This window comes from Hylaeus volcanicus, chromosome 4 (genome assembly GCF_026283585.1).
Source record: "Hylaeus volcanicus isolate JK05 chromosome 4, UHH_iyHylVolc1.0_haploid, whole genome shotgun sequence".
NCBI lineage: Eukaryota > Metazoa > Arthropoda > Insecta > Hymenoptera > Colletidae > Hylaeus > Hylaeus volcanicus.
Genome location: NC_071979.1, coordinates 13,483,924 through 13,510,895, shown reverse-complemented (window position 1 = coordinate 13,510,895; position 26,972 = coordinate 13,483,924). Strand labels below are relative to the sequence as shown.

General features: G+C 34.1%; 1 protein-coding gene and 1 long non-coding RNA gene across 3 annotated transcripts in view; one reads left to right on the top strand and one right to left on the bottom strand.

The window, feature by feature from the left end:
• LOC128874826 (mucin-4) overlaps window positions 1-26,972 on the bottom strand; it is a 180,014-nt gene continuing 153,042 nt past the window's right edge. For both annotated transcript variants that reach the window (XM_054119920.1, XM_054119921.1), the window contains 3 exons: window positions 8,573-9,227; window positions 5,357-5,843; window positions 1-3,042 (listed from right to left, as the gene is read on the bottom strand). In XM_054119920.1, the coding sequence (XP_053975895.1) occupies window positions 2,170-3,042; window positions 5,357-5,843; window positions 8,573-9,227 (2,015 nt within the window). In that variant the 3' untranslated portion in view covers window positions 1-2,169. The remainder of the gene's footprint in view (window positions 3,043-5,356; window positions 5,844-8,572; window positions 9,228-26,972) is intronic.
• Window positions 15,282-21,497, top strand: LOC128874827 (uncharacterized). Its single transcript, XR_008456700.1, has 3 exons — window positions 15,282-15,499; window positions 15,787-15,823; window positions 21,182-21,497. It is a non-coding gene; the product is annotated as an uncharacterized LOC128874827 (long non-coding RNA).

The following is a 26,972-nucleotide window of genomic DNA, read 5'->3' as shown; positions in this document are numbered from 1 at the left end:
TTCAATGAAATATGTTTCTTTTTATTTTGATTAAAGTACAAAACATTTTCACTTAAAATTCTAATATTATCATCCGTAAGTTTCTCGTTACATCTGCGCATACTCGAGTGCGCAGTCAATTTACGAATACACGACCGGTCATCGCGGCATAACTTAAAATAATTTAATTAAGGCAACTCTGTTATTACTCTACGCATTAGTCTTTTTCGAATATATTACTATTCACCACCCAATAATCGTAAAGCTTAAGTTTTATTATACGCTGACTCGTAATAATACAAATTACGCGCTTATCGCGTAATTCCGAGTAATGGACTTTGTTTGAAGAAATTCGAAACTGTGGATATTAATCTACCCCGACTAGACAAGCAAGCGATTGAATTTTAAGCAGAATGCATTCGTAATTACATCGTGTGCTATTTACAGAGTTCTGCTGTATATGCTTTTAGAAGTCTGATTATGTGTGTGTGTGTGTGTGTGTGTGTGTGTGTGTGTGTGTGTGTTTTTTTTTTTTTTATTTTTAATAATATACGGAGGCCAAATGAGCGTCTTAAGAATAAATTTCATCGAGGAACCAGTAATTGTGAAGCTTTACCGTCACTTTCCTTGAAAAAACAATATGACTCTTGGTACATGTCGTTCGTTAAACATATCAACGACACTTGTCGATACGTTATAATGTTAAAGCGTATGAATGTCATGAATGAATATCATTATTTTCTAAATATTGATTCATTCAGGTTCAAATGCTCACACTGGACAATATGTTGCGTCATAATTTAGCAATTTCCCCTTGGTTTTTCTTTGCATTCAATCTCAAAAGCATAAAATATATATTTATACTTCTCTTTAAACTCAGAAAGAGATTGCCTGCATTATATAATGTAAACATTATTGCTTTTAGCGAATTTGCATTGTATATATTATTCGATTAATTCAAAGAAGTAATGTAAATCTTCGGTTTGAGCTATACAATACATGGTAATTTTAAATAAATTCCAACGACACAAATCAATTGTATTGTTACTCTCGATTCCGCGCAACTATTCGACCTACTTTGCTTTGCTTTATTACTTTCACGTCGAAAAAGTAATCCAATACTGCGTAATACTAATTTCTTCGTTATCATGTGATCGCATGATTTAACAGATTATTGTCCTCTTGTAATTCGTCAAATCGTCGTTGATTCGGCGATAGAATTTGGACTAAAACAACTCAGATTATTAAATTCACGCGTATTCAACGATTTTTACGCTTTTTAATCATTTTCTTCGAATGTACCTGCTGCAAAATTACTTTCATCGTTGAATATGAGGTATTAAGAACCGGAAGAACGACACTTCATATAAAAATAAGATTACCATAACAATATTAGTAACATAATCACCGGGCCTGACCAGTTTGAAGGTTTTCTTAAAGATTCAAATCTTAAAAACAATTTTCTGCAAGAATTGTAACGAAATTCGAAAATTTTCTTCGAAACGACATTTTTCAAGTTTTATGACTGATTCGCTTGATATGGGACAAACGAATACAGTATATGCCATTTTATTATCCCAGCCAAAATAATCTCGACATCTGCAAAAGATTCTATTTCAACCCCAAAAAGCTACAAAATTTTATTGGAAATATTGCATTTAGTGTATGGGATGTTGTAATTCTATCGATTTTCAAACATTTTTATGTTTTCTTTTTTTTAAATTTTATTAATAGTTGTATTTACGTAGAATAGTACTCGCTTCAATTCTTTTCTATAAGATAGATTTTGAAGTTCTAGATTAATCAGAGGCCTTAGGATGAATTAAAACCGACATTCCAATGCTCCATAATAATCATAACTTAAACCACACCAGGAATTATTTCAATAGAATCAGTCATTTATATTGAACAAAATTCTTGTTAAAGTTCTAATTAGTTGCATCCATTAGAATTCTAAACTAAGATTGTCTATGTCGATTAATTTTTTTGGGGTTCCAAACTAGTCAGATGCCTTGGAAGTACATCGATAGCGATATTACAATGCTCGACATCCTTGCAAACAATACAATTTCAGTAAATCCATTCAGCCATCTAAGGTTGTTACGTTCTCGAAAAGTGTAGAAATCGTAGAAGTTCGTTCATTCTGGTTCTCAATGTCCCATGTTTCGGCGCCGATAACGCACGCCGGGATCACAAAGCGGTTTCCAGCGTAGGAGCACTGGGACTGCGAGCGACGTTTTGCGTCGCGGAGTTCTGAGGGGACTCAGACCTGGATCTGAGTATTTGTCTGACGTAAGTATTCTGGCCTTGTTTCGGATTTGCCGCCGTGCCAGCCAGGAATTGCGCTCTGGCCAGTTGATTGCTGATCCTCCTCGACTCGAAAGCGCTTATCGCTTGCTGGCACGAAAGCGTGAGCTGGGTGCACTTTGGCGAATACTGGATTGCTGAACTAACGGCACTGTTCTGCTGACGCGAGTCTGAAACGCTTTGAACGGGCGATGCACACTCGGCAGCACTAATTTGCAGATTGGAGATCAAACGATTGTCACTAGCAGTGCAACTTCCTACGCTGGTGGGTTGTCTTTGGCCGCTTCTATCGGACTTCGGGTTGGAAATGTCGTCGTTTGCCATTGACAGCCTATTGTTACAGGTGTCGGAAGCCACGGTTCCCGAGTCGTCGCGGGAACGCAAATGTTCTGGAAGATCGCTGCAGAGATCCAACTGTCTCTTTGCATTCAGTCTTGAAACAGGGGAAACGTTTTCTGGGGAGGGTTTCATAGCTTTCTCCTCGGCCGCTGTATCCTCGATGATCGTGGATGACAAGACGTCCGTTCGTGGCGTTTGAAACCTCCACACCGAACGAGGGCTCAGAACTTTGGCTAAGGGTGTCGTCTGCTGGATGGTCGACGATGGTTGTTGTTGCTGCGATTGTTGTCGCGAAAGTTTCAGTTGCTCTGCCGCCGAGAGTCTGGTGGGCCCCGTCTTCACGCTCTGTTGGAGCAGTAAACGTTTGAAGTCCAACCGTGACGTTGCTGGTGACGACGATTGAGCATTCTGTGTCACCTGAAATGACAAATATCGTGTTATTCTTAAGCGAAAACAATGTTTACTTATCATTCGCATTTATCTTATCTTTTTTTAACCCTATCAACAGCTATATTAACCCTTTCCACTCGATGACAGTTTCATTACAGAGAGCTAACAATTTCGACAACTAAACCTTCTTCTAACACGATTGGAAAACCGTGGAAATAAAATGTCTTACTACTTCAAAGCGTACCAGTTTAGGAACCTATTTATGAACGAATATCGCTACGATCAATTCGAGATTCAACGAAATCTAAGATAAACAAAGACTGTCGCTTCTAAGTCGCCCTTCGAGCGCAAAGGGTTGAAACCGTAGGTCGTTGTCTCGATGGTTATTATCACAGTTTAAGCTTTTTATCGTAACGGAAAATAAGGAACACGTAATGAAATAGATTGTTGAAGTAATCATAATATTTCTTATAACAGAAGTTGCTAAAAATGTTGTTCATTCTGTCGAATACATACCTCTGCTCTTCTAATTAAACTTCTATGAACGCTTTCTAACATATTCGATTGTTTTAATCTATGAAAGGCTACGATAATCTTTTCTTTCAATTGCTCGCAACTTGTGATTTCTTCAGAATACACAATTGATTTAATATGACTCCATAAATAAAAGACAAAGCGAAATTTCAAACCGATTTTCTCAAAAACAAAGCCTCAGATGAAAAATCTTTATTCTACTTAAAAGATATAAACTATCGATGCATATCTATGACTATATCACATACACGGTCTGTCTAAAAAGAAACCGAACTTTTGCTATTAAAAGAAAAAAGTACATGTAAAGTTTTTACACACACGCTTATTTACTCAAAATAATCTCCCTCTGCATCAATACAGCGTGTAGCCCGTGTAATTAATATTTCGAAGGACCTTTGTAGTTCCTGTTTTGGTACCTCGTTTAGTACGGCGGTTACAGCGGCCTGAATCTCCGAAATGTTCCTATAATGTGTCCCTTTCATTGGATTTTTCGATTTTGGGAAAAGAAAATAATCGCAGGGAGACAGATCAGGCGAGTAGGGTGAATGATCCAAGTAACAATGCCAATTCCAATGAAAGGGACACATTGTAGCAATATTTCGGAGATTCAGGCCGCTGTAACCGCCGTACTAAACGGGCTACCAAAACAGGAGCTGCAAAGGCCCTTCGAAATGTTAATTACGCGGTCTACACGCTGTATTGACGCAGAGGGAGATTATTTTGAGTAAATAAACGTGTGTGTAAAAACCAGGGATTCGAACCGCTGCTGAACCCTAACCCAAACCCGGTTAATGAAGGGAAAGTTACTGTAACCCATACTAACCACGAAGGAACGGTTCTTGAATTGTAGGAAGAGCGGGGTAAACCTGCTCGGAGTGGGTTACTAGCAGCAGAAGACATCCTAGACATCCAGACAAGTCAAAGATATGTGAACTCACAGGCAATATTCAAATCAAATGAAACTAGATTGTTTAAAATGTACTAGTATATAACGAATGTAGGATTGATTAATTTTAGAGTGTTGTTAGAAACGGTATTTGTACTTTCTTTTTAAACGTCAACAATTATTTGGCATAATAAATGTACAATGAACAGGCATAAGTTAAAGACGGAATAAATATATACAAAATATGTACACACACATATACGAGTAAATGGAAGCACTTGCATGACCTTCTTCTCGCGCATGGACAGTAGAGTAGAAAACAGACAATATTGAAATAAAATTGATTATCGTTTAGAAAGATGGTAATAACTATGGTTTTTACTGCATTATTATAACGCGCATACAACCGGATTAACCGGGTTACTCGGGTTACAGATGTCTTGTGTTACCTGGTTAGATGGGTTATTCTATAATACGAAGTGCTGGAATCCCTGGTAAAAACTTTACTTGTACTTTTTTCTTTTTATACCAAAAGTTCGGTTTCTTTTTAGACAGGCCGTGTATTATCATATACTAGAATAGTATAAAATTTTGATTTATGACATAAATATGTTCCTTAATGTCTACAGATTCATATAAGCACAAGTATCATTACAGTGAACTACATGCTTTATGAGTCACATTATGTAATACGACATGATCTCTGTTTGCACATCCTGTGCAACGAAATGGCTCCGAGTGCAAAGGGTTCAAATTGATCTCTTATGTGTATGCTTGAATCGTATTGAAAATCACAAAGTCGATATATCGACTCTAAGGTACCAGAAGAGTTAAAGTGCCATCGAAAGCGACATTACAATGCTCGATAATATTCGCAACATTGATAACGAAGAAATTCGTCTAAAAGGATTCGAAACGTACCACTGGAGGTTTATGTGACTCCGAACTCCAACTGTGTCTGGTTCCAGGCGGCATCTTCACCAAGGAGTTGGTCGATCCGTACGGCGACTGGTTTTCGCCATCGTCCTTTATATTCAGTCTTTTCTTCGATTTGTGAATCGCGGCGAACAGCTCCTCGTTAGACATGGTGCTTTTCGTCGGGGATAGAATTAAATTGGTCGGTGTACTTCTCCCCGATGAAGTCTGAACGGGGGTGCTTCTTCCAGAGTTCGGCATCGGCGACGAGCAGTTGCTGCCAGCAGTCAGAGCCAAACGTTCGGCAACAGTTGGCATACTACGTCCGGTCGGCGTGGACGACTTGAAGCTATTGCCATAGCTGTGCCCGATCGGGGAAATTGGATTGTGCTTTAAAGCATCAGCACTAGGAGACTTCGTAACGGGATCACGAACGGGCGAGGACGCGAAAAATCGATATCCCAGCGCTGTCAAGCCTAATGGTGTTGCGAATCTAGATGAACAAAGCAAAACCTTTACAATCTAATGCTTTCAATTTTAGGGCAATTGTTTACAATATTTTTTAAGAGAAATCAGTATCAAACAGGAGCAGGAGGAACGCGTGACATTAGGCCACGTGACAATGTGGCGGTGTGAATGTACGTCGATATTAGTAACAAAATTGACTCCTTCAGGGTTAAATACTCGCGGATTGCCAAAACAATCCAAAGCAATTCTTTTTTCATTACTTATTTGATTAGAAATATTGAAATGTAAAGCATAAGTTAAATTGAAAATTAATGAATCTTAGTAGAGTATACAACAAATGATACTTGTGTCTCAAGAAGAAGATCGAACAGATTAAAAAACGCATATATGCGTGTATAGTTTACATCGATAGCTTTCTCTGAACGTATATGCCACTCAAAGGATTAATCAACCACTACACAACACTTTATCTACTCTGTCCTCTTTGATTTAAATGTTCTATTTGAGACGTTTAATTAATTGTTACATTAAATACATTTGGTGTCCGTGCTTTAAAAAGATACACAGCATGGCATAAGATAATGGCCGTTTCTTTTGTTCAGCGAAGAAAAAAAAGTGAACAATATAACATAAAGATAATTATAAATCCCCATTTTTCTCGAATATTAAAAAATGTTAGCTAAGATAAATAATCTAAAGTGGGCAGTGTTGTTTGTGATGTAATATCATTTTTTTTTAAGTAAATGGATTGACTAGTTTATGAAATAGATATTTCTTAAGTTATATATTTTATGATACGTATATGTAAATACGTTAAATGTCTTACTTGAATTAACAAAAACGTTGCGCACAACAATAGAATAGAGAAAGACGTAAATATTTTTTAAATATTGCTTAAAATATTCGAAGTCGGAAATTAGTCGATAAAAGGTATATCACATGATATGTAATTTTGTATTATGATTTTCGTGTAAGGAGTCAGATAACACGGTAAACCTAAATATTTCAATAATTTTAACAATCTGTATTTCACGCAAATATTCTTAATGTGGTCATTTACACTCTTTTAAGGTAGTTGTTCTATGGATTTATTTAATGTAGAATTTTAACAAAATTTTACGTGAATGTTATTCAGTTAATCCCTTGGCTACTGTTGGCGCTTATAAGCGCTTACAAATTTTGCGTTTGTGACACTGAGATCGCCTATATTCTGACACATCTCGTGAAAAACTACATTAATATTAAATTCGTGATAGTTATACTAATTCGGTTCAAAGAAATAAATAACATTGTTTTAATGTAGTCAAATTCAGTTTTTTAATTACTGAAATATGTTTTCACAAAAATGTGTCCCTACCCAAAAGTTCGCCATTCTCGGCGCACATCGTAACTCAATTCCTGCCGTCTGGTACAGCCGGTGCGTATCAAGGTCTGCCGTCGTCAAGGGGTTAAATACGAATCACATGAGCCTATTTCAATTTAAATTAACCACCCCAGTTTCAAATTATACTTTCGAACGTGACTCTCTTAGCACATTCGCAACCGGCAGATAGTTTACATTTCTAACACCGAGTACTGACGAAAATAATAAAATTACAAAAAAATATATTAATAAAATATCAAAGTTAATAGAATATACTAATAAAATAATAAAAATTACAAAGTATGTTTTGAAATATCAATCTTGTAAATACAGTGGGTGTAGAAAGTATTCGTACACCGATCAATTTCCAAAAAAACTATGTAAAATTGTAATTTATTAACTTATTTTTTATAAACAATGATATTCTACATATTCTTGGAACTCACTAGAATAGATAGATTACAAAAAAAATAGCTATTTATGTAAATTAAGAATTAACAAGAAAAAAACAATTAATCGATAGAAATATTGAAGCAATAAGTATTCGCACAACTGTGTAATTTTTAAAACTTCATTAAAAAAAAAAAGAAATTTACATTAATTTACAAGTATATAATACTTCCTTCGTTGGATTTCCTTTTGATTTAATAATTATTAAACTTTTCTAAGCATTCAATTAACTAAATTATTAGTTTTCTAATTCGTACAGAGCAATAAACTAATGTGTTTACGTTACAAACTCTACTGTAAATGGTTCGTCGTAAGAATCGTACAAATACTTATTGCTTCTATGCTTTTACCCACTTTTCGCATTTTTTTGTTAATTTCACAAATTATATTAACTAGTAAATGTTGTTTGGACTATATCTGTCTTAGAGACTTCCGAGAATATGTAAAATATCATTGATTATAAAAAAAGAAGTTAAGGAACTACAATATTCCCCAAATTTTGAGGAGAAATTGATCGGTGTTCGAATACATTCTACACCCACTGTATGTAGTGTATAAAATAAAAAGATTGTCATAATTTGTAAAAGAAACCAGGAATAGAATTTGAAGTGACGTAAATTCACGTCAGCGGTCGAATGTGCAGATAAACAACTACCTTAATACGTTGGTCGCCACGTCACTCATATAAGGGTGACAGAGCTTTTTATTAAGGAATTAAAGAAATTAATTTTGAAGTCATGTTATCGATAAAAATGAATCTAAACAGACTTTGTGAGTATGGTGAGATTAGAAAAATAACTACCATGACAAATGCTAGGTTACGCGCTTTCCAATTGTCTCGAAACATAATTTTAACCACGTAGAGATTTTCACGAGTATCAGCTTGGCGATCAACGTGTTAATCACTTTTTCTTGTTCCATACATCGACGTTCGTACCCACCTGTTTCTGACATCCACAATGGGTGGCTGTTGGTTTTGCATCAGGCTGTGCTGTATCTCGAAATTCTCCACATTTCGTTTGTTCAGGTCTGCCTGAGAGCCGAATCGATTGGAATCCTGGTCCACCATCGCCTTCTGACCATGCCTCGCGAGCATATGCATCGTGCTCAAGGAACCGCGTCCCAGACCTCTGGTAATGTCTGGCGTAACGCTACGCGGCGGCTCGATGTCCCTCTGCGGTCTTCTGGATGGCAGCGTATAAAATTGCTGATTGATATCCTTCCCTGGCGAGTAGTATTGCTGATTCCTCGCGTTGTGCAGATGCACGATCTGCCGTTGATCGCGGCCATACTGGTATTCGTTGTAACCCGGCAGTTGATTTTGCTCGAAGAATTTGTTGTTGTTGTTGTTGTTGTTGTTGTACAAGTTTCGTCTAGTATCGTGAGGATAAATTTGGCGCAGTTGGGGTCCATGTCGTCCGTAGTTCTGCTGATTGTCGCACTGGGTTGGAATTTTTGGGCACGATCGTGACTCCTTCAGTATCTCTTGGATCTTCTGGTCCTTCTGACAATCCTCGGGTTTAGGGGGCGAGATGTACGGTGGTGGTTGTACTAACCCATGAGGAGGCACCGAGTCTATCGCCAACAACGTATTGTCTGAAACAAAAAGATAAATGATTTTACCCGTAGTTGTATTTCACGTTTCGCAATCAACTTTTTGTTGTCTCCGTTACTTTCAGTTATCTAACGATTAATTTCAGAAGTTTTACAGGCTTTGGAAAGATTGCTTCTAAGCTGTGAAGGTAAAATACGATAACGTTTCCTATTTTGTTAGATATTCGACTCTGTACGATATTATTACTACACGTTTTACCGATTTACGTTACTTGTTTGTAAATACGTACGAATAATTTGCTACTGAAAAATGTCACCAACAATTTTAATATAGCAATGAAATTACAATCTGGTTTGTTATTGGTCTCGTGTATTCGTATATTAAGTGTTTGAAGTCGATTAAGTAACTTCTAAATTAAATACAATGGCGGTTATATAGTTACGAGCATACAAATAATCACTCTCATTATATGTACTTATTATGTGATATCAACAAAGTTTCTGATTTATTTTATTATGAGTCTTTTAATGCTAAATAATATATATTTCTATTTCTGTTTATTTCGTTAGTATTTTATTAGGTAGTATTAAAAATAGTACTGCATTATCGAAAACGTATTGTTCGTAAGTATGTGTGAACAAGATGTAACATGAAAATATTAAGTGCAGAAATTAATTCTGTATCCTTGGAATGTAAATTTATTATTCATTTAAAAAGAAAAACAATACAACTTTTAATCACATATAATTGTAAAACCAAAAGTCAAAGCAATCAGCGTGATTCATTCCTGTGAAGTTTGATACTTGAATGTAAGAAAATAGCGAGTAAATGTTTCTATCTAAATAAGAATCATAAATAATTAAATGTAAAGGCAAAGAATTAATTTCTACACCTAATAATTGATAAGTATACGTGTAAGCTGTTAGAAGAACAATGACAAGCAAAATTTGTTTGCTACACTGAACTTCGTATGTGCAGATAAATTGTAATAGCCATCAGATTAAGACTTAGGTTACGTATAGATTCATTGCAATAGAGATCAGACTCAGAACTCAGAAGGTTGCTAATTTAACGTTAAAAAATAACGAGTAAACGTTTTTCCTTATACCACAGTCGTAAAAGATTAAATGTAAAGGCACAGATTTAATTTCTCCACTTAATAAATATAATTATTTATAACTTGTATAGACTGCAAGTTAATTTAAACTTACTTCGTATTTTTTTAAATAAATATATGTATGCCTTTAATAAATTGGACTAGAAATCAATTTACATTCGTCCAATATAATATTACCAACAGTAGAATCTAAATTATAAGCAATGTTCGTAAGTATATGTCCGCCGCTATAGATACGTTTTAGAGTATTCTGTAAATACGATGTTAAATTATTTTTTTTTTCATAGCATTGTTGTTAGTAAGATGAAAGCAAAGCAAGCACGACACGAAGACATCGCGAATGCAAGCATGCGATACAAGCGTGAGAAAACTACAGTGCAACAATACATCACTAGAGTCCGATATGGAATGTACCTTCGTGGTTTCTATATGTAGAAATTGTTGGCAACCATCGAGAAAAAAAATATACATGTCGAATTGAGTAACCTCCTCCTTTTCGAAGTCGATTAAAAAAGGTATGCCAGTTTCATAATGAACGGAACATGATAAGGGAATTTCTATATCGGACTCTCGTGTCTCTCTGATGAAGTTAAAAACAAAATGTACTCACCGGACATGAACTATGGTACTACGACATGTACGTGAGCTACTAGCGAGGGATGCCACACGCGCGTCAAGTGCAATTTTTCTATAAAACTAGTATGCATGTGTACACAGGCTAATGTGCACGAACACAAATAAAGAAATGTAAGGTGAATCGAGGAAAGAAGACACAAAACGAACGGTAGGTGTAGGAATGGATGGGGGAGATGAACGATGGTTATTATTTACAATAAGCAGAGATGGACAAAATTGTATTGCGATAATAAGTAACGAATACTTATAGTAATTTATTCGCGACATTTAGTCGATCGCATAGTTACATTTGCAGTTGTCCATTGCGCAATATCTCATTCTACAACTTAAATTTAAATATTTATTTAACAAGTGACGACTAAAGAGAAGTTTATCTTTGATTCGTTATACGAAATTTGTGTGTACATTAGAATTTTTCCCATCTCTGGTAGTAAGGAGCTAACAATACATACAATGTTTCATAAAAGTATTTGAACTCTTGCTGTCGATAAACGTTAACGAACGAGATAAAATGTTTTCGAAGACAATTTGATGTTTACGTTAGTTACGACACATTAAAACATTTAAATGGCAATTTAAGTCTAGTATGGCTTCTTTAGATCTTAACGTGTCAAGTCATTTGAAATCTCGTTAACACTTAAATTTCATTATGCGCGAAATTAATGAATTCTTGCTATATATGGAAGAATACAAAGAATGTCATTACTTCTTTCGATTATGATAAATAAAATACACACAGAATAGAAAACGATCGAATGACTGCATTATAAAAAATATCTGTATTACAGTTTAACACCTTCGAATCAGTTTCAGAAAGTTCATATTGTTATTGAAATATCAGCTATTTCTTTTTCTCTCGCGAATTATTATTTAAACTTGGTACAATACTCATAATTATTATTGATGTAATTTTTCAATACAATGACAAAACAATTGACACAAAACAAATCGATATGGATATGCATTAAGATAAATAATTATTACCACGTGTAATAATACCATAATCTCTTAATTAGACGAAAAAGTTAAATAAATTTGTGTGAAGTGATAATCGACCGACTTAACAGTAATTTTAGTTTCAAGTTTGTTTTTGCGTCACGTCAATCCACAGTGGTATTTACTGTGATAGACTATTACTTGAAAATTTATATTAATTCGTCAGATAATATATTCTAATATTTACATTCCTTCTCTTCAAAGTAACAGTTTGGAAACTTTAGTTTCGTCTAGTATTCTCGTTCATTGTAATTTTCGTTTGCAGGGGTTTGAATACTTTCGCCAGCCACTGTAGGTATAAAACAGGTAAAAACGAATGATAAAAAAAAGAAAAACAAATAACAAAATACAGCTGTGGTTTCCATTAAAAATGGCATCTATTCACATACATTCCTTGTGAGTAACGTTTAACGACATCGTTTAGTCAGTATGTACATTCAAGTGGCAAGATGCGCGCAATGTTCGTCAAAATAGATACAAATAAAGAAATATACACATTTATAAACATACAGTGCACACGAGTAAGAGATGAGTCTTATACAGTAACATATTTATACGTATGTACATGTACGGTACAAGGTGTTGCATGCTCCTCTACCCAGGTTGTAAGTAGGCCTTTAGATATTAGTCGCAAGCTGATTAATTCTTGCTGTAGCAAAAGAAAACGTGAAAAAGTGGTGCTCGTTGGGATGCTTCTTGATTCGATTCGGTATTTACGATACTACGTTCGCTCGACTGTGGAAATTACACGTTTGAACACGGACACTGAAACGCGAATCGCTAGTCATTATGATAATTCTTCTCAAACTAGAGTCCACAACTTAAAAAAAAAAAAAAAAAATAGATTCTGAAGTAGAACTAAACAAAATCCCTTAACTAGAAATTTTCATCGGTGTTTTCTGTATTTGGTAGCGAACATATAACAAGAGAACATAAGAACTGGAAATTAACTCTGTATGGTGAATAAGTATACGTGTAACCTTTCAGTCACTTGCTAGTATTTCGACATTCTACCAAATAATTCTAGTTTTTTCACAAGATGACGTATACGTCTCAACACTTTACCGACCGTTAGCCTATTAATAGGCTTTTTGCTAGGACAACCAATACTTTGTCATCTATTATTGACAATGCTTCCATCATTATATGAATTATAAAATATTGTGTAAATATTAATCGTAAAACTACTCTAATGAATAAAATTGAGATTGAATAATACTAAAGTTGTCAAAATAAAAAATATTATTGAATTCATGTATGTTGCAACAAGTTAATACAATTGTAACAAATTGTAACAAATTGTACAGATAATACCGTGTGTTCATGACTTTTCAATAAATAAAAGAATAAAAAATAAAAATTATTGTCAAAATAAAAAATATAATTGAATTTAATTATATGTCTAATCGCTACCGGCCGGTAAAGTGTTAATAATATAATGTCTCTGATAACAATATTGGTGACGGTTGGCAGCACCATCAACTTGAAATATCAAAGTAAACGCCTTGCATGTTGTCTGCAGAAAAAGGATTCGGTCCATAGAAGGTGAAAACGTTCAAATCTTTGATACAAGTGATATTTCTTATTCCTCATGGTTCACTTTTAATTCTGCTTCTATTGAACGTAATAGAAAGTATTAAGTTATACCGAACTTTTCAATAGTACAGTTCTTTTCTAATTGTCAATTAATAAGCAATTTTTATAAGATATTTATTTGACAAAAACTATTAAAAAATCCCGAAATTATCCAAGGATTCTGTCAAGTAATTGGAAGTTTTGTAAATAGAGAAAAGTTAATCTATTATTAAGTAACATTAAAAAGCCCCAAGATCCATGCAAAGGTGCAAGTTTCCTTTTGTATATATTCGTATGCACCGCTTTGGGAAACAGCATACAGAAAACTAAAATTAAGTGAATATAACATTATTTAAATCGAATTAGAGTTTTTAATATGTACATGAATATATATTTGTGAAATTTATTTGAAAGTAAACTGATTCTACTGTATGGAGTCCTGACTTCAGTCAGGGTGAAGTTCGCGATACACTGCATTAAGGTCTTGTCATTGATTTCAGTGAACTGAAAAAGAAATGTTTCAGACAGCCGTGTTGCAAACGTGTGCATACCTAGCAATCTCGATAGATCTTTTATCGACATACAGGGTATCCCATCCGAAAGAGGCCATCTCTCTTGCTTTCTGTGATATAAAAATTACTCATGACACCATTTCGAGAATTCTGGAAAAGGAATGCTTAATAAAAAATATTTTGTTTTAATTTCATTTGTTTCGAGGTAATTATACTGGGAAAACGTGTACAGGGTGGTGCATTTTAAAGAGATCATCTAAATAACTCGTTTGTATTTGAAGATAGAAGAAAATGCATTAGATCAAACTTTACTTGGTATCAGGGGGCTCATAATCTGGTATTACCAATTTTTCTGTGGGTGGAGGCGTCAAGGAGATATGAAAATCAATTCTGTTTTTTTCTTAATGGAATGGTATTGCTTTTTACTTAGAGTTTGGTAGAGTGTTTCAAGACGAATACAATAACCTACTATGAAGGTCATTTGAGGTCACCCAAAGTCAACTGCAATAGAAAATAAATTGTCTCAGAGTACTTTTCGAATACTTGGACGTCTATTTGCTCATTGCCACTCCAAGTGTTCAAAATGGCGATATTGATGACACTGCCTGGCAAATTTCATTTGTATCTATTACAGAGCAAGCTCATCGAATACGTTTTTGCATGTCAAGTTTAGTACTTAGTTGGTTTCTCGCGTAATATTACGAAGCTATACTCTAGACGGTAGTCAAATTACCAATAATGTTTGAGGATACAGATAAGCGTACAATGTCACCATACCATTTCATTTAAAAAAACAGAATTGATCTTCATATCTCTTTGACGCCTCCATCTACAGAATAATTGGTAATCCCAGATTATGAGCCTCTCGATACCGAGTAAGTTTGGTGTAATGCACTTCCTTCTATCTTCAAAAACAAACGAGTTATTTAGGTGACGTGTTTAAAATGTCCCACCCTGTATATGTGCACCTTGTAACAGATCGAGAAATACATTTCACAAGATCTGAGTCTAATGATAATCTAACAAACAACCTTGAGAAAACTCCAAAATCATTGATATAATGTCATAAACAATTTTCATACCGCAAAAATGAAGGAAGATATTTACGTAATCTCCTTCAGCTGGGACACCCTTGTACGATGCACGCGAGATGCGATTAGCAAGTGAAAGAGCGACTGTTGTGATGCAAGTCCCGTGTCTGAAGTTAGTTCATGTTAGTGCTAAATGCTACTTACAACGAGGGCCGAGCACGCATCGAACTAACATGCGATACGGCAAGTTGAGGCACACTTACGTTTCTCACCACATGTCGATCAACATACGATCGATCGTGTTTCTATCATTTGTCGGCGAATGTATATAATTTACGTCGAACGCCCTGGTGGTACAAATCGCGCGATGAAAAGAAAAAACAAGGTGGAAACAGAAAGAAAGTTTCAGATATCAACAGAAGTGTTATATCTTAAAACAGTTAATTGTAAGTTTCAACGGTGATACTTCTGTCACGCGAACCATTGCGAAAACACGGTACGAAACAGTTAAAACTAAGTTTAAATTAACGGAAGAAGTCGCTGCACGATGGCAAACATGGTACAATCATGTGTGTTGCAATCTTTTGCAAGAGTTTCTCGATAAGTCTGCATTCTCGAAGTCTTTGATTGGATCGAGGATTTCAAATACGTAGATTCTTCGGTTTCTAAATAAACGATTCGCGTTAAATTGACGTTTAACTGCCGTTTGTGATTATTTTTTCTTCTGTTCAAGTTATGCGATGTCTTTGGCCCCTTATTCGGAACACCTTGTAAGTAACTTACTTTCTTCTTACTTATATTTAGTACAGTCTAACTTGGATAAGTGGGGAACCTTTATTACTAAAATTAATTGCAAGTTCCCGGCACTTTTACACCAAAAGACCTCTATTAGCAAGACTATCAAACATCTTTAACACGTTCACTGCCGTGGAGGTCACCGATGACCGGCAACAACATGGCGACAATTCATGTTGGCGCCATCGGTAAACCACGTAAAATGCGCGCGTTAACGTGTTAACTCCTTTAAACTCGATATTTTATTTTTATTATTTTCAAAGTATATATACGAAGTAGCTAGAAAATAACGCATTTGTTTAAAAAAAAAAAAAGGTGTTCTACAATAACATACAAATTGAGATACATAACCGACCAAAAAATCCTAAAACTCGTGAATTAAGAATAATCACCTTTGTAGCTAAGTTTCTTAATCATTAGAAAATAAGACAATTGCTTTTAGAATCTTTCTAATCGAGATAAACACTTTTTCAAGCTGGATAAGCGAGAAACCGGATAAATAAGATATCTTTGTATGTGGGGCTGTCGTCTCTAGAGATACTACTTAACCAAATTCGACGAAAAAAAAAACTCTTTTAGGTGTAATGTATAGCTATTGTCTCCTGAAAGGGATCTCTTACTTACATTGGTCAAACCGTAAAGGTTCGAGATAAGCCACATATGTACTGCTCAAAAATTAAAAAGTCTATATCGTTGAAATCCTGGATCCACATTTGAATATGATTATCATTCTTATTATTAATATTAGTGTCATCATCACTATTATTATCATTAATATTATTATTAGCATTATTATCATTGTTACTACTACTACTACTATTATTATTATTATTATTATTATTATTATTATTATTAATATTATTAGTATTATTGGCTCCAACGTGCATTGTCTACGGCTTTCGCTGCTTCTACGAACAATGGAGCAGGAAATTCAAAGAGAAGAGGCCAATTACTCATATTGCGTAAACGAAGTCTTATTGTACCGAGTGTCCGATCAATTCCCTCTTCTTTTCGCTTTGATTGGATGTGTATCGTTCCTGTGCACGCGTATGACGCAAAACGATATTCTCTAAACAAGTCTCTCGCGAGAATGGGCAATGTCCGCCTTGGCAAAGTCGTTGCGAGCCTCGAGCTTCGAGATTCGAGATGCTCGACTGGCCGATTTTACAAACTTAAGTCGAACGTTTCCGTCACTCGTGTGTAAATTTCTGTAATTTAATACGCGCTGGCTTTTAAAAAGAAAAGAGTAGCGTAAACGTATTCGATCAAAAGCGTGCATAGTAACCTAATCTAGTCTGTGTAGACAAGGTGGTCGATAGTCGCTAACTCCAGCTGGTGAACATTGCCCGCAAACTAACGATATATTCCGCTTGATTTCCCACAATGCTTATTTTACTTTCCTATCGAGTTTCTAAATCATTTCAACGCTGCCTTTGTAATTGCTGGTACGCCGAAACGCCTTCGACAACAAAGAAATAAAAATTACACAATTGATATCCGTTAAATGACAAAGCACACTCATTTTGTCTGCATCGTCAATTTATTGCAAAAATTACTTTAACGGGTAATGCGTGAATTTTGAAGATAATAATGAACGGCAACAGAATACCTTATAGTTATTTAGATTTTAGAGAAATTTGGCAAAATTATTAACTTAAGTACGCAAGAATAGTAGATAATAACGCGAATTAAATTAAATTCCAGCTTGCAATTTATTGGATTATAAATGAATGAACGATTGAGGAGGTCGTAAGGTTTATTTATTAAACAACAGCGTATTCTACTGTTGCTCGTTATTATCAAACTAATACTTGCTACAACAAACAAATTTTACAATTTTTAGATTTTATTTGAATATACTATCTATTTACACGATTGGACGGAATAGTAGTGTCAAAATAATTATCAGTAATCAAAAGCTAACCTAACAAATATGAAATTATAATCTTTTTAAAATTCATATTTATTTTCTTTAAGATTGTTTAATTTTGTTTGATAAAAATAGAAGTGACACCTAGAAGTGCGTAGTAACTTTGGGACACTCGTATAATCTACAATGTATAGCAACAACAGATTTTCCAAGTATTTCATTCAGTGAAAATTCGCAATATAATGGGACAGTGTTATCTTACGGTAATTTTATTCAAAATTATCATACGATAATGTTACTTCGAATTAATCTACGATTAAAATTAGTTTTATTAACCAAAATCTGAAAGTATTCCAATTAGAAAAATCAAGCACATTATTGTTGAATATAACTTGTTTATCACTTATAACGCGATACACATTAATACATTAATGTATTACAAATTATTTTTAATGCCAATAAGTGGTTAAGTATCAACAATCTGTGCTTCAAGACAATGACTTATGTGCACAGAAATGACCTTCCAATAATAGTCACATTTTCTAGGTTTACGTATTACAATAGCCGAATTCATTCCTATCGATCCATTAAGGGATTAGTCGCAGTCAGGAAGAGGAAAAACGACATTTCTTTGTGATTCTTTTTAGTTATTAAATAATAATTTGCATAAGTAACAATTAAGTATATTATAAAGCATGTTTTAAAGAACTAAAAAACATTTTTTGTTTCAAGAAACGTTTAATTTATATCGTCATAACAGCCGATGACGTAGACGATGATTTAAAAATATAGGTTTGCGGTGAGCAAGATTTCTCTACACTGGTTTACCTGAAAACAAAAACAAAGGTAGATTTCGAAAATAGATTAGTCTAGCGGGTCCCTGAACGAACAATTTTGGAAAAAATTAATTTAAAACAAGATGGCGTACATTTGAAGTTGATTTTCAATTTTTTCATAAAAATTAAGCGATTCAATACAGGATAAATTCTTTTATAGTTCTTTAAGACATACTCTTTAATATATTTACGTTTCATTAATAAAAATTATTATTTAATACCTTAAAAAAAACACACAAGAAACTGTCCGTTTCCATTTTCCTGACTGCGACTAACCCCTTAAAGGATCAGTAATTACTTCGTAAGTAACAAATACTATGATTCAAATTGATCTAAGTACGTGCGAATCGAGCGTTCGACAAAAATCCGCTCGTGCATATACGATAACCATGTCTCTTACATTTATTGGATTTTCAGGGCAAAAATATATGAAGTGAGAAGGATAAATATTTTTTTAGAAACTATATCGCAACGTTCCCGTCGATGGATTCGAACAATTTATTGTTTCTTTTGTTCAGTTTCATGTCACGTTGCTCCATTTTTTTACTGACTACAACGATATGCCTACTAAGACGAATACCAAGAATTCGCGATGATACCATTATGAATTATGTTTAATTCGTTGTACGCGATGCTCTTCGCTAACTTCGCCACAAGCAGCTGATAGCAGAGCTATCGCCGCAATTCCTTTTTCTTTTGTTTCAATACCATTGTAAGAAAATATATTTCGTATAACTTCAAAAAAGAAAATTTTCAACTTCCTTAGAATGGAACAGAGTGACACACCAAGTGACACTAATTCAATCAAGATACGCAATTCCACGATTTAATTAACACTATGAACAATTGTTTCAAATATAAATCGAATTGTTTTGCAAGTCTTTTAAACATTATTTTAAGAGAGTTCTTTTAAAGATACCAATAACCGACAAATATTCGTCTCATGTACAGACGTGAGAATATTAACGATAACCGTAGATATCAGTTATTGCGCAATATGTCGTATAGAGGAGCAATCGGTTTACGAACTAAAGGACTGATTATATTAAAAGAAACTAATTATTGGACACATGTCTATCGTAAACGTTATGTTTCTCTTCATGAGTTCTGTTAATCAATTTAATTTGTGCATAAGGTTTTGAGGCACACCGTGTATATCAAATTGACTTCAAAAATAGTCTGAAATAAGAAAGAAAACCCGTGCGAGGAACGAATAATTGTCCCATACCCGTAATACAAAAATAAGAATATTTATAACTTTAAATGATAGGTTGTATGGACTTCGTTAGGTATATTACAATTTCTACAGAAAAAAATTTGTGAGATATAGCAATATTGCAAGGGGGCAAATGTTAAAGGTTTCATTAAAATTATCATTTCCTACTGAATGTGACTTACTACTAAATTAATTAAAATTAGTTCACGTGTACTGACACATATACAGACAATATTATTTTGGCAGTGAAATCAAGATAAAATCTTTTGAAAAATAATTTCTTCAACTCGTTATACAAATGAAGTGTGAGGAAACTAAAGTTCGTTTTAAAGTTTACGAACAACTAAACACATCAAACACTCGGCTGACCACGATTTAAAAAGCGCGCTCCGGAAGTTGGACCACAACTGTTTATATCTCGGAAACATAGCTTCAGTTTGAAAAATAGCAAAGGGTTTTTTGAATTTCTCTTAGCACGAGGAATATTTTACCTTTTCTCATTTCGAAATACATTACACCAAATGTACTACATGTATAATATACATATGTATATGTAGATGTATATGTATAGGGTTATGTATGTACATATCGAGTGAATCGGTTATCAAGTAAGAGAAATGTATTACATGATTAGCACTACCGCTCTTATAAGTTACAGTACGTGACCTATGGTATCTTTCATGTCGTAATATGAAAAGTAATCAGCGGTGAAGCGATTACAAATTGGGAGAGTAATAAAATTACACTTGCAGCACACAATTGGTCATCTTTATCGAATTATTAATCGAAAATTAATTTCTATCTTCCACTGCGGACGTACAAATTAATTCTGCGTGTATTTTCTATTACAAAACTTGGGACTCGTTATAATCAGAAATAATTTTATTTCTGCTATCCAAATGTTTACTTTGGAATGTTATTATGTTATGCGTGCTGGAGTTCGCGCCTGTTTACAACGAAATTTGTCCATTTATTAATAGAAAATTAGATACCTTAAAAGATGTATTATATCATGAAAGATGTTTAAAACGGAAGAAATCAATACATTCGTTTACATCGCCGTTCGAATTTAATCTTCGAATAATGCGTCAAATTTAATTCAATTAATGAAAATGTGATAAACGATAAAAGTTGCGACACTTGATAACATTTTGTAACCTTCGACATCTTTAAAATAATGAAATCGCAATGACTAGTATATATAAAGGATATTTAATATAAAATTAACAGTATTAGACTTGAAGCGATCTGATTTATTCATTATTTTTTAGCGTGAAGCTGTACTTCAAACGTCAAATTTATTCCCATTTAAAAGAATCTTATCTAATTTATAAAACATATTCATATGCTCGAAAAAATCCTTTGTGAACTTTTTGATTTTTTTCATTTATACAATTTTTTATCATTTCAGATTATCTCCTGCTGCTCTTCAAAATGTAAAACTAAAATAATGTATGTAATCAGACTGTAATAAAAATTAATAAAATTATAAAATAAGAAAAAAAAATATTTAGGTACGTTCTTTTTATACAATGTTCTAAATGAAGAGGTATTCGATTATGTATCAGAATGATTAATGTTATGAAAAGAAACTATTTGAACAAAATAACAAGCACTACTCAAATATCTAAATCCTAATGAAGTAAGTGACGCGTCGAAGGTCAGAAAATAGAGAAATAATTTCTCAATCGTAAATTATTCTGTTATACAAGAATTTCGAATTTCATGTTTACTTGTTATCACATTTCCTTGAAAATTCGTAAACAATTACTGAAGAATTGTATAATGCCAGTATGTATTACGAAGGAGAAACACATAAATAAAACAAATCCACATTTGATGTAAAATTCAATATCTCATCTTTCTTGAAATACTAACTTGGTAAACATTCACATGATTATTTATAACAACATGGCGACACTCAGCGCGAATTGAAATGTTTCGTAACTCGGGATTGGCAACCTTTTGCTTGATTATGGTTAACGAGTCTCAGAAATAACGACGGAAAATTCCTGCAGAGTCGTTGAACTAATTTAGAAGTGGATTACACCTTGTTCGTTGTTATTTCGATTTAAAAACTGGAATTTTTTTCGATATTTGTTAATAATTTGAAACGCATATGCTGTTTAAAATAAGAATTCAAGAAAATTAACCTGGTAAAATAAAATATATTTTTGACATTTCCTTAGGGAGTGAGTAAAGGAATAATTGGTGCAACAAATACTGGCAAATGAAATATTGAAATAGAAGATATCGAAGTGAAAGAAAAATAACGGAATACTGAGATGTCTTCTATAGCTGTCTCTCAGAGATAGTTTGGAAACGATGACACTAAACGAAGATTTATTAATTCTTAATTGTCAGAACAGTTTTGCTTTGGTCGAACATTATCGTACCATAACACGCTAATCAAATCATTCTTTGTAACAATATATTACAAAAACGAAGAAAATTGTAAATACATTCTCGGCGCCACTATTAATCGCAGTTGTAAGATAGAATCGTGTAAGACATGTACAGAACGAGGTACCTGTGGATGCTCGTTTAGAGTAATTCGAAAATTATACGATCCGTAAAAATTTGTAATTTTCAAAAGTTGTATGATACCGAGGGCGTATTACACAGTTTGAAAACTTTTTTTTATATTTAGAATCGCTCCAAAAATGCTATTTTTATATCAAAATTAAGAAATGTATTAAATTCTGCATAACAATATATTTAGTTTTATTCACTCTGAATCTAACCAAAATCATCAAAAACTGCAATGAGGTTAGATAGCTCGTGTCCATGAACGTTATCGAATGAGCAACGCTATTTTACTCGATATTTACTGATATTTTTTATTATTTATCATATTATTTTGCGAAGCAAATTGTTGTAAAGCAGGTTCGAAATCGATGAAGGTTATTCTTTCTAATTCTGGCATGAACTGTGTATACAAAGAAACACAAGCAAGAATTAACGAGACACTACAACCTTCTAAAATATTTTCTTAATGCTAAATAGTATTTATAGTTAATGTTAGATGTGAGAATTAGTAATTCTAAGCATAAGTCATTCCGTATTTATATTAATTATATTATGACTCACATATGTATATAAATATTGAACATGTAACTCACAGTGGTCCCTAATGACTTACAAACTGATGCGGCAATAAATAAATAAAAAAAAAAACTTAATATAAAAAACAAAGTAAACATCTGAAAGGAATTCATACGTATTTTTCTAGAAAACATGCACCTTCTGCAGACACAATTTTTCATACAATGCATAATTTATACGTCATTCAAAATGAGCATGTTAAATACCTCACACTATACATTGAACACTGAAAAATTATGCTAACAGCGTGGTTAACAGTTACAAGCCGATGTCATTACCCTCCAAGCAAAATATGTAATTCAGAAAGAAATCGTAGTTAAGAGAGGAAATACACCCGGATAATTAAGAATAGCTCGTTCTTTAAAAAATCTATTAACAAAAAGTATCAAATGTATCCTTTTGCGATTTGTGATATTTAAAAATGCAAACTTAAAGATACTTTACAGAAATTTATGTTGAAAAATACATGAAATTTCGAATTGAAAAACAGCAATTTTCTACAAAAATTTTAAACACGGGAGTCAACTGTTCCGGAATTTTTTAAAAAACAATTGAACAGTATAATATTTTAAGATGTTCCTTTCTTCAGGTTTGAATAACTCTGTTTACACGACAACTGTCATCTAAAAATGTCAATATTTAGAATCTTATAGCGATAGACGTAATGCTACCATTTCCTAATATTCCTCATCAAACATTTTATTAACTCGTTCTTGAAGTGTGTATTTTTAAATCATGTAAACAATTAAAAGAACACATTTGGTATGGAACATATCCGTTTTTTAATTTTAAATGAAAGAACACATGTTAGGAATTACCCCTTCGAGCACTATGTGAGACACAATTATTATTTTTTTCCAAAGCCTTTTGTATTATACATATTTATTAAATTCAAATATTTAGATTCGTTAATCGTTAAATAAAGATGTAGACTAAAATATTTTTAGTAAAATAATCAATTAAAAAAGAATTCCGTTTCTGACGTGTCCACCTCTTGGAAATTCCTTTATCTAATACTACAGGGTGTCGTAAAAAAATGTAACTGCACTTTATTAGCTAGTAAAACGCAGAATTTTGTTCTTGTTACAAATTTAACAGTTAAGAAATAGTGGCCGGATCCAAATTAGGTTTCGACGAAACAAAATGAAAGTGCGAAAACGCGGTAGAAATGCAAAGACGATTTTGAACAGAATTTCAAACCGATCCACCCAGTAGAATCGCCATAAGACGAGTTAAGGATGAGTTTGAAGCACTGAATTTTTTCTTGTGAGGTTTTCTTGAGGACAAATTTTATATGTAAAGGGAATATGTTGAAATTTCACACGAAATCTTTTTAAACGTATGCGATTCCATAACTTCACTATACCAATACTCCATAGATCGGTATGGCCATCAATTTGAAAGTATCAATCACGTACAAAATAAATATGTTAACGCTGAGTTAATATCTTTTCTGGAATTGAATGCACTTCGAAATTGAGAATCGTAGAATTTTCTGGAATTGAATGCTCTTAGAAATTGAGAATCGTAGAATTTTCTGGAATTGAATGCCCTTCGAAATTGAGAATCATCGAATTTTCTGGAACCGAATGCTCTTCGAAATTGAGGATTGCAGAATTTTCTGGAATTGAATGCTCTTCGAAATTGAGAATGAGAAATTGTACCATATATACTAAACACATTATAAACAATCATATCGTGACAACATTTCTTGTTACAACACCCTGTATTCCTCGACAAAAGTTCGAAAGAATGGGCAAGTTTCAGTCACTCTAGTATATATGCCCCCTAGACGGAGAACTCGTGAAAGTGTTCGCACTTAAACGTTCTTAAAAAGCAAAGTACATATGTCCTAGACTTACTGTGTCGTCTCGTCGCTAAAAAAAGGAGATGCCTTGCCAGCATGTTGGAATGCAGCTGCAGACAGCGTCTACTGTCAAATCGCGAATACCACACTGATTTTACAACCGAATGTCCGTGGCTATCGAGACTGGCGACCGCCTGTCTAGCGGGAAGGTCTCTTCGCTGGCGGGCTGATACCGGCTTATCATCGCCACTTACTAAAAACGCGAATTTGCTCCCCCCAGACAATCGAACCCGTCCACGCGTGAAGACCTAACAACTTTCCGATGCTCGTGCAAGTGTCCACCGCATACCGAGAACAAGAAGCGACCGTTCATTGATAACCCATTGACGGCTTGACAGCAGTCTTGTTCGAAACAACACCGCGGTGTTTGCAGCAACAGGACGGGACGTCTCGCCGATCGAACCACCGATCTACAGATCCTTCGATAGCGGAGACGAGCAATACCCTCGGATAGTTGCGTCAACCGTCTCTGTCGAGCAATCGATTCGCAAGTTCAACGGAAACTTCGAAAAGGGTAAAATCGAGAGGGTTAGAATGCCACTCGACGAAAGTGACATTATACCGCGAACGTGGACAGACCGAAATGAACTGAAGGCGGTGGCATTCGCTCGAAAGTATTTCAATACTCAGCCAGTAGGGGGGAATTTTGTTTATCTGGATTTGGAATTATCAGCCGGGATAAACATCGCGTCTGATGCAATTCTGTTAGTTATTGAGCCAGCGGCTAATGATGCTGATAAGGGCTAACAAAGTGAGGCTTCATTGGGGGCTCCCTGGAGTTTTCCAGCTTTATCGTCTTTGGCCCTCCCCCTGCTACCAACTTTATTGTATCCCGTTCGCTAAAGATTTCCTATTTACTCTCGTCTAGACGATAATTCCTCGTCGTGGACTGGTGGCCAGTTTCAAAGGGTCACAATTTAAATTAATTACGAACAAGAGAATGGCGGCGTTTCCTACAATTATTGGCTAAATATATGTATATACGCGGTAGAACAACTTTTACCATAATACGTTAATGGGGCTTCTTTAGAATTGATAAGGATTGTGTAAAAATATAAGCCAATGAGAAGAGAAGTTACAACTTCTTGCGGTTGGGGAAGCCACTGCTGTTATAGACTCAAGGTATTGTTCTTTTCCTTTTCGATAATGGCTTAAATTTAATCTTGTGCAACAAAGTAATTTCGAAGAGCGTTCAAGTTCAGAAAAGATATTAACTACTAAAAAAAATGTTCAATCTACAAAATCTATAAGGTATTGTTTCTTTCCTTCTCCATAATGTCTTAAATTTTACCTTGTCGAACAAAGTAATTTCGAAGAGCGTTCAATTCCAAAAAGGGATATTAACTACTAAAAAAATGCTCAATCTATAAAAGACTGTAAAAAATACTTTCAAGCGATGTGTTTGTACTAAATGTTGCGGAATAATGCTCCGTGTTTATGCACCTTATTTTCATAAATATAGTTAAGTTAACAAAAATGTGCAATACTTTTTTAAGTCGATTCTCCGAGCTAATGCGAATCAAAATGTCCTTTTCCATTTTGAAATCAGATATTACGGAGATATAAGCAGTTGTTAAGTTTCCACGTGCGTGGGCACATGCGCACTTGTTTCCCGCCTGTGCATAGCCGGACAGTCAACTGCGATACAAATAGCGCGCGCCGGGAGTTGCATTCATTAATTTTTATTGATCGTATCTAAATAACGAAGCTACGAATTGTAAAATGATAAAGAACTTTCTGATTTCTTTTACACGAGTAATTGATTCTGGTAGAAGGTCACGCATTTAATCTGCAGGGGAAAAGTATTTACGTATTCATATTTTCCATGTGTCTAAATTTTAGGTATACGCAAGTAATCATATCAAATGAGTAACATAATACTGCCACCTTTAACTCTTTGGAACACCCGATTTAAAATAAAAATGCAACTCAAGCTGCACAGGATTGCAAATCCCACTACTTGTTCGTTATCAAATTAGTATTAAATATTAAATATCTTTTTTTTTTTATTATAAAACAATGTACTTACTCGATACATTTTTTAAAACGGAAAAACGACGTTAAAAAACTAAACAAAAGGTGGAACAGTTTAAATGTTGAATAAGCAAAAACATAAAGCCTTGTGCAAGTCAAAATAATTTGGCGACACTGTTCTGTGTAGCACGAGTTTCATTTTGAACCGACTTCGAAAAGGAGGAGGTTACTCAATTGGACATGTATATTTTTTTCT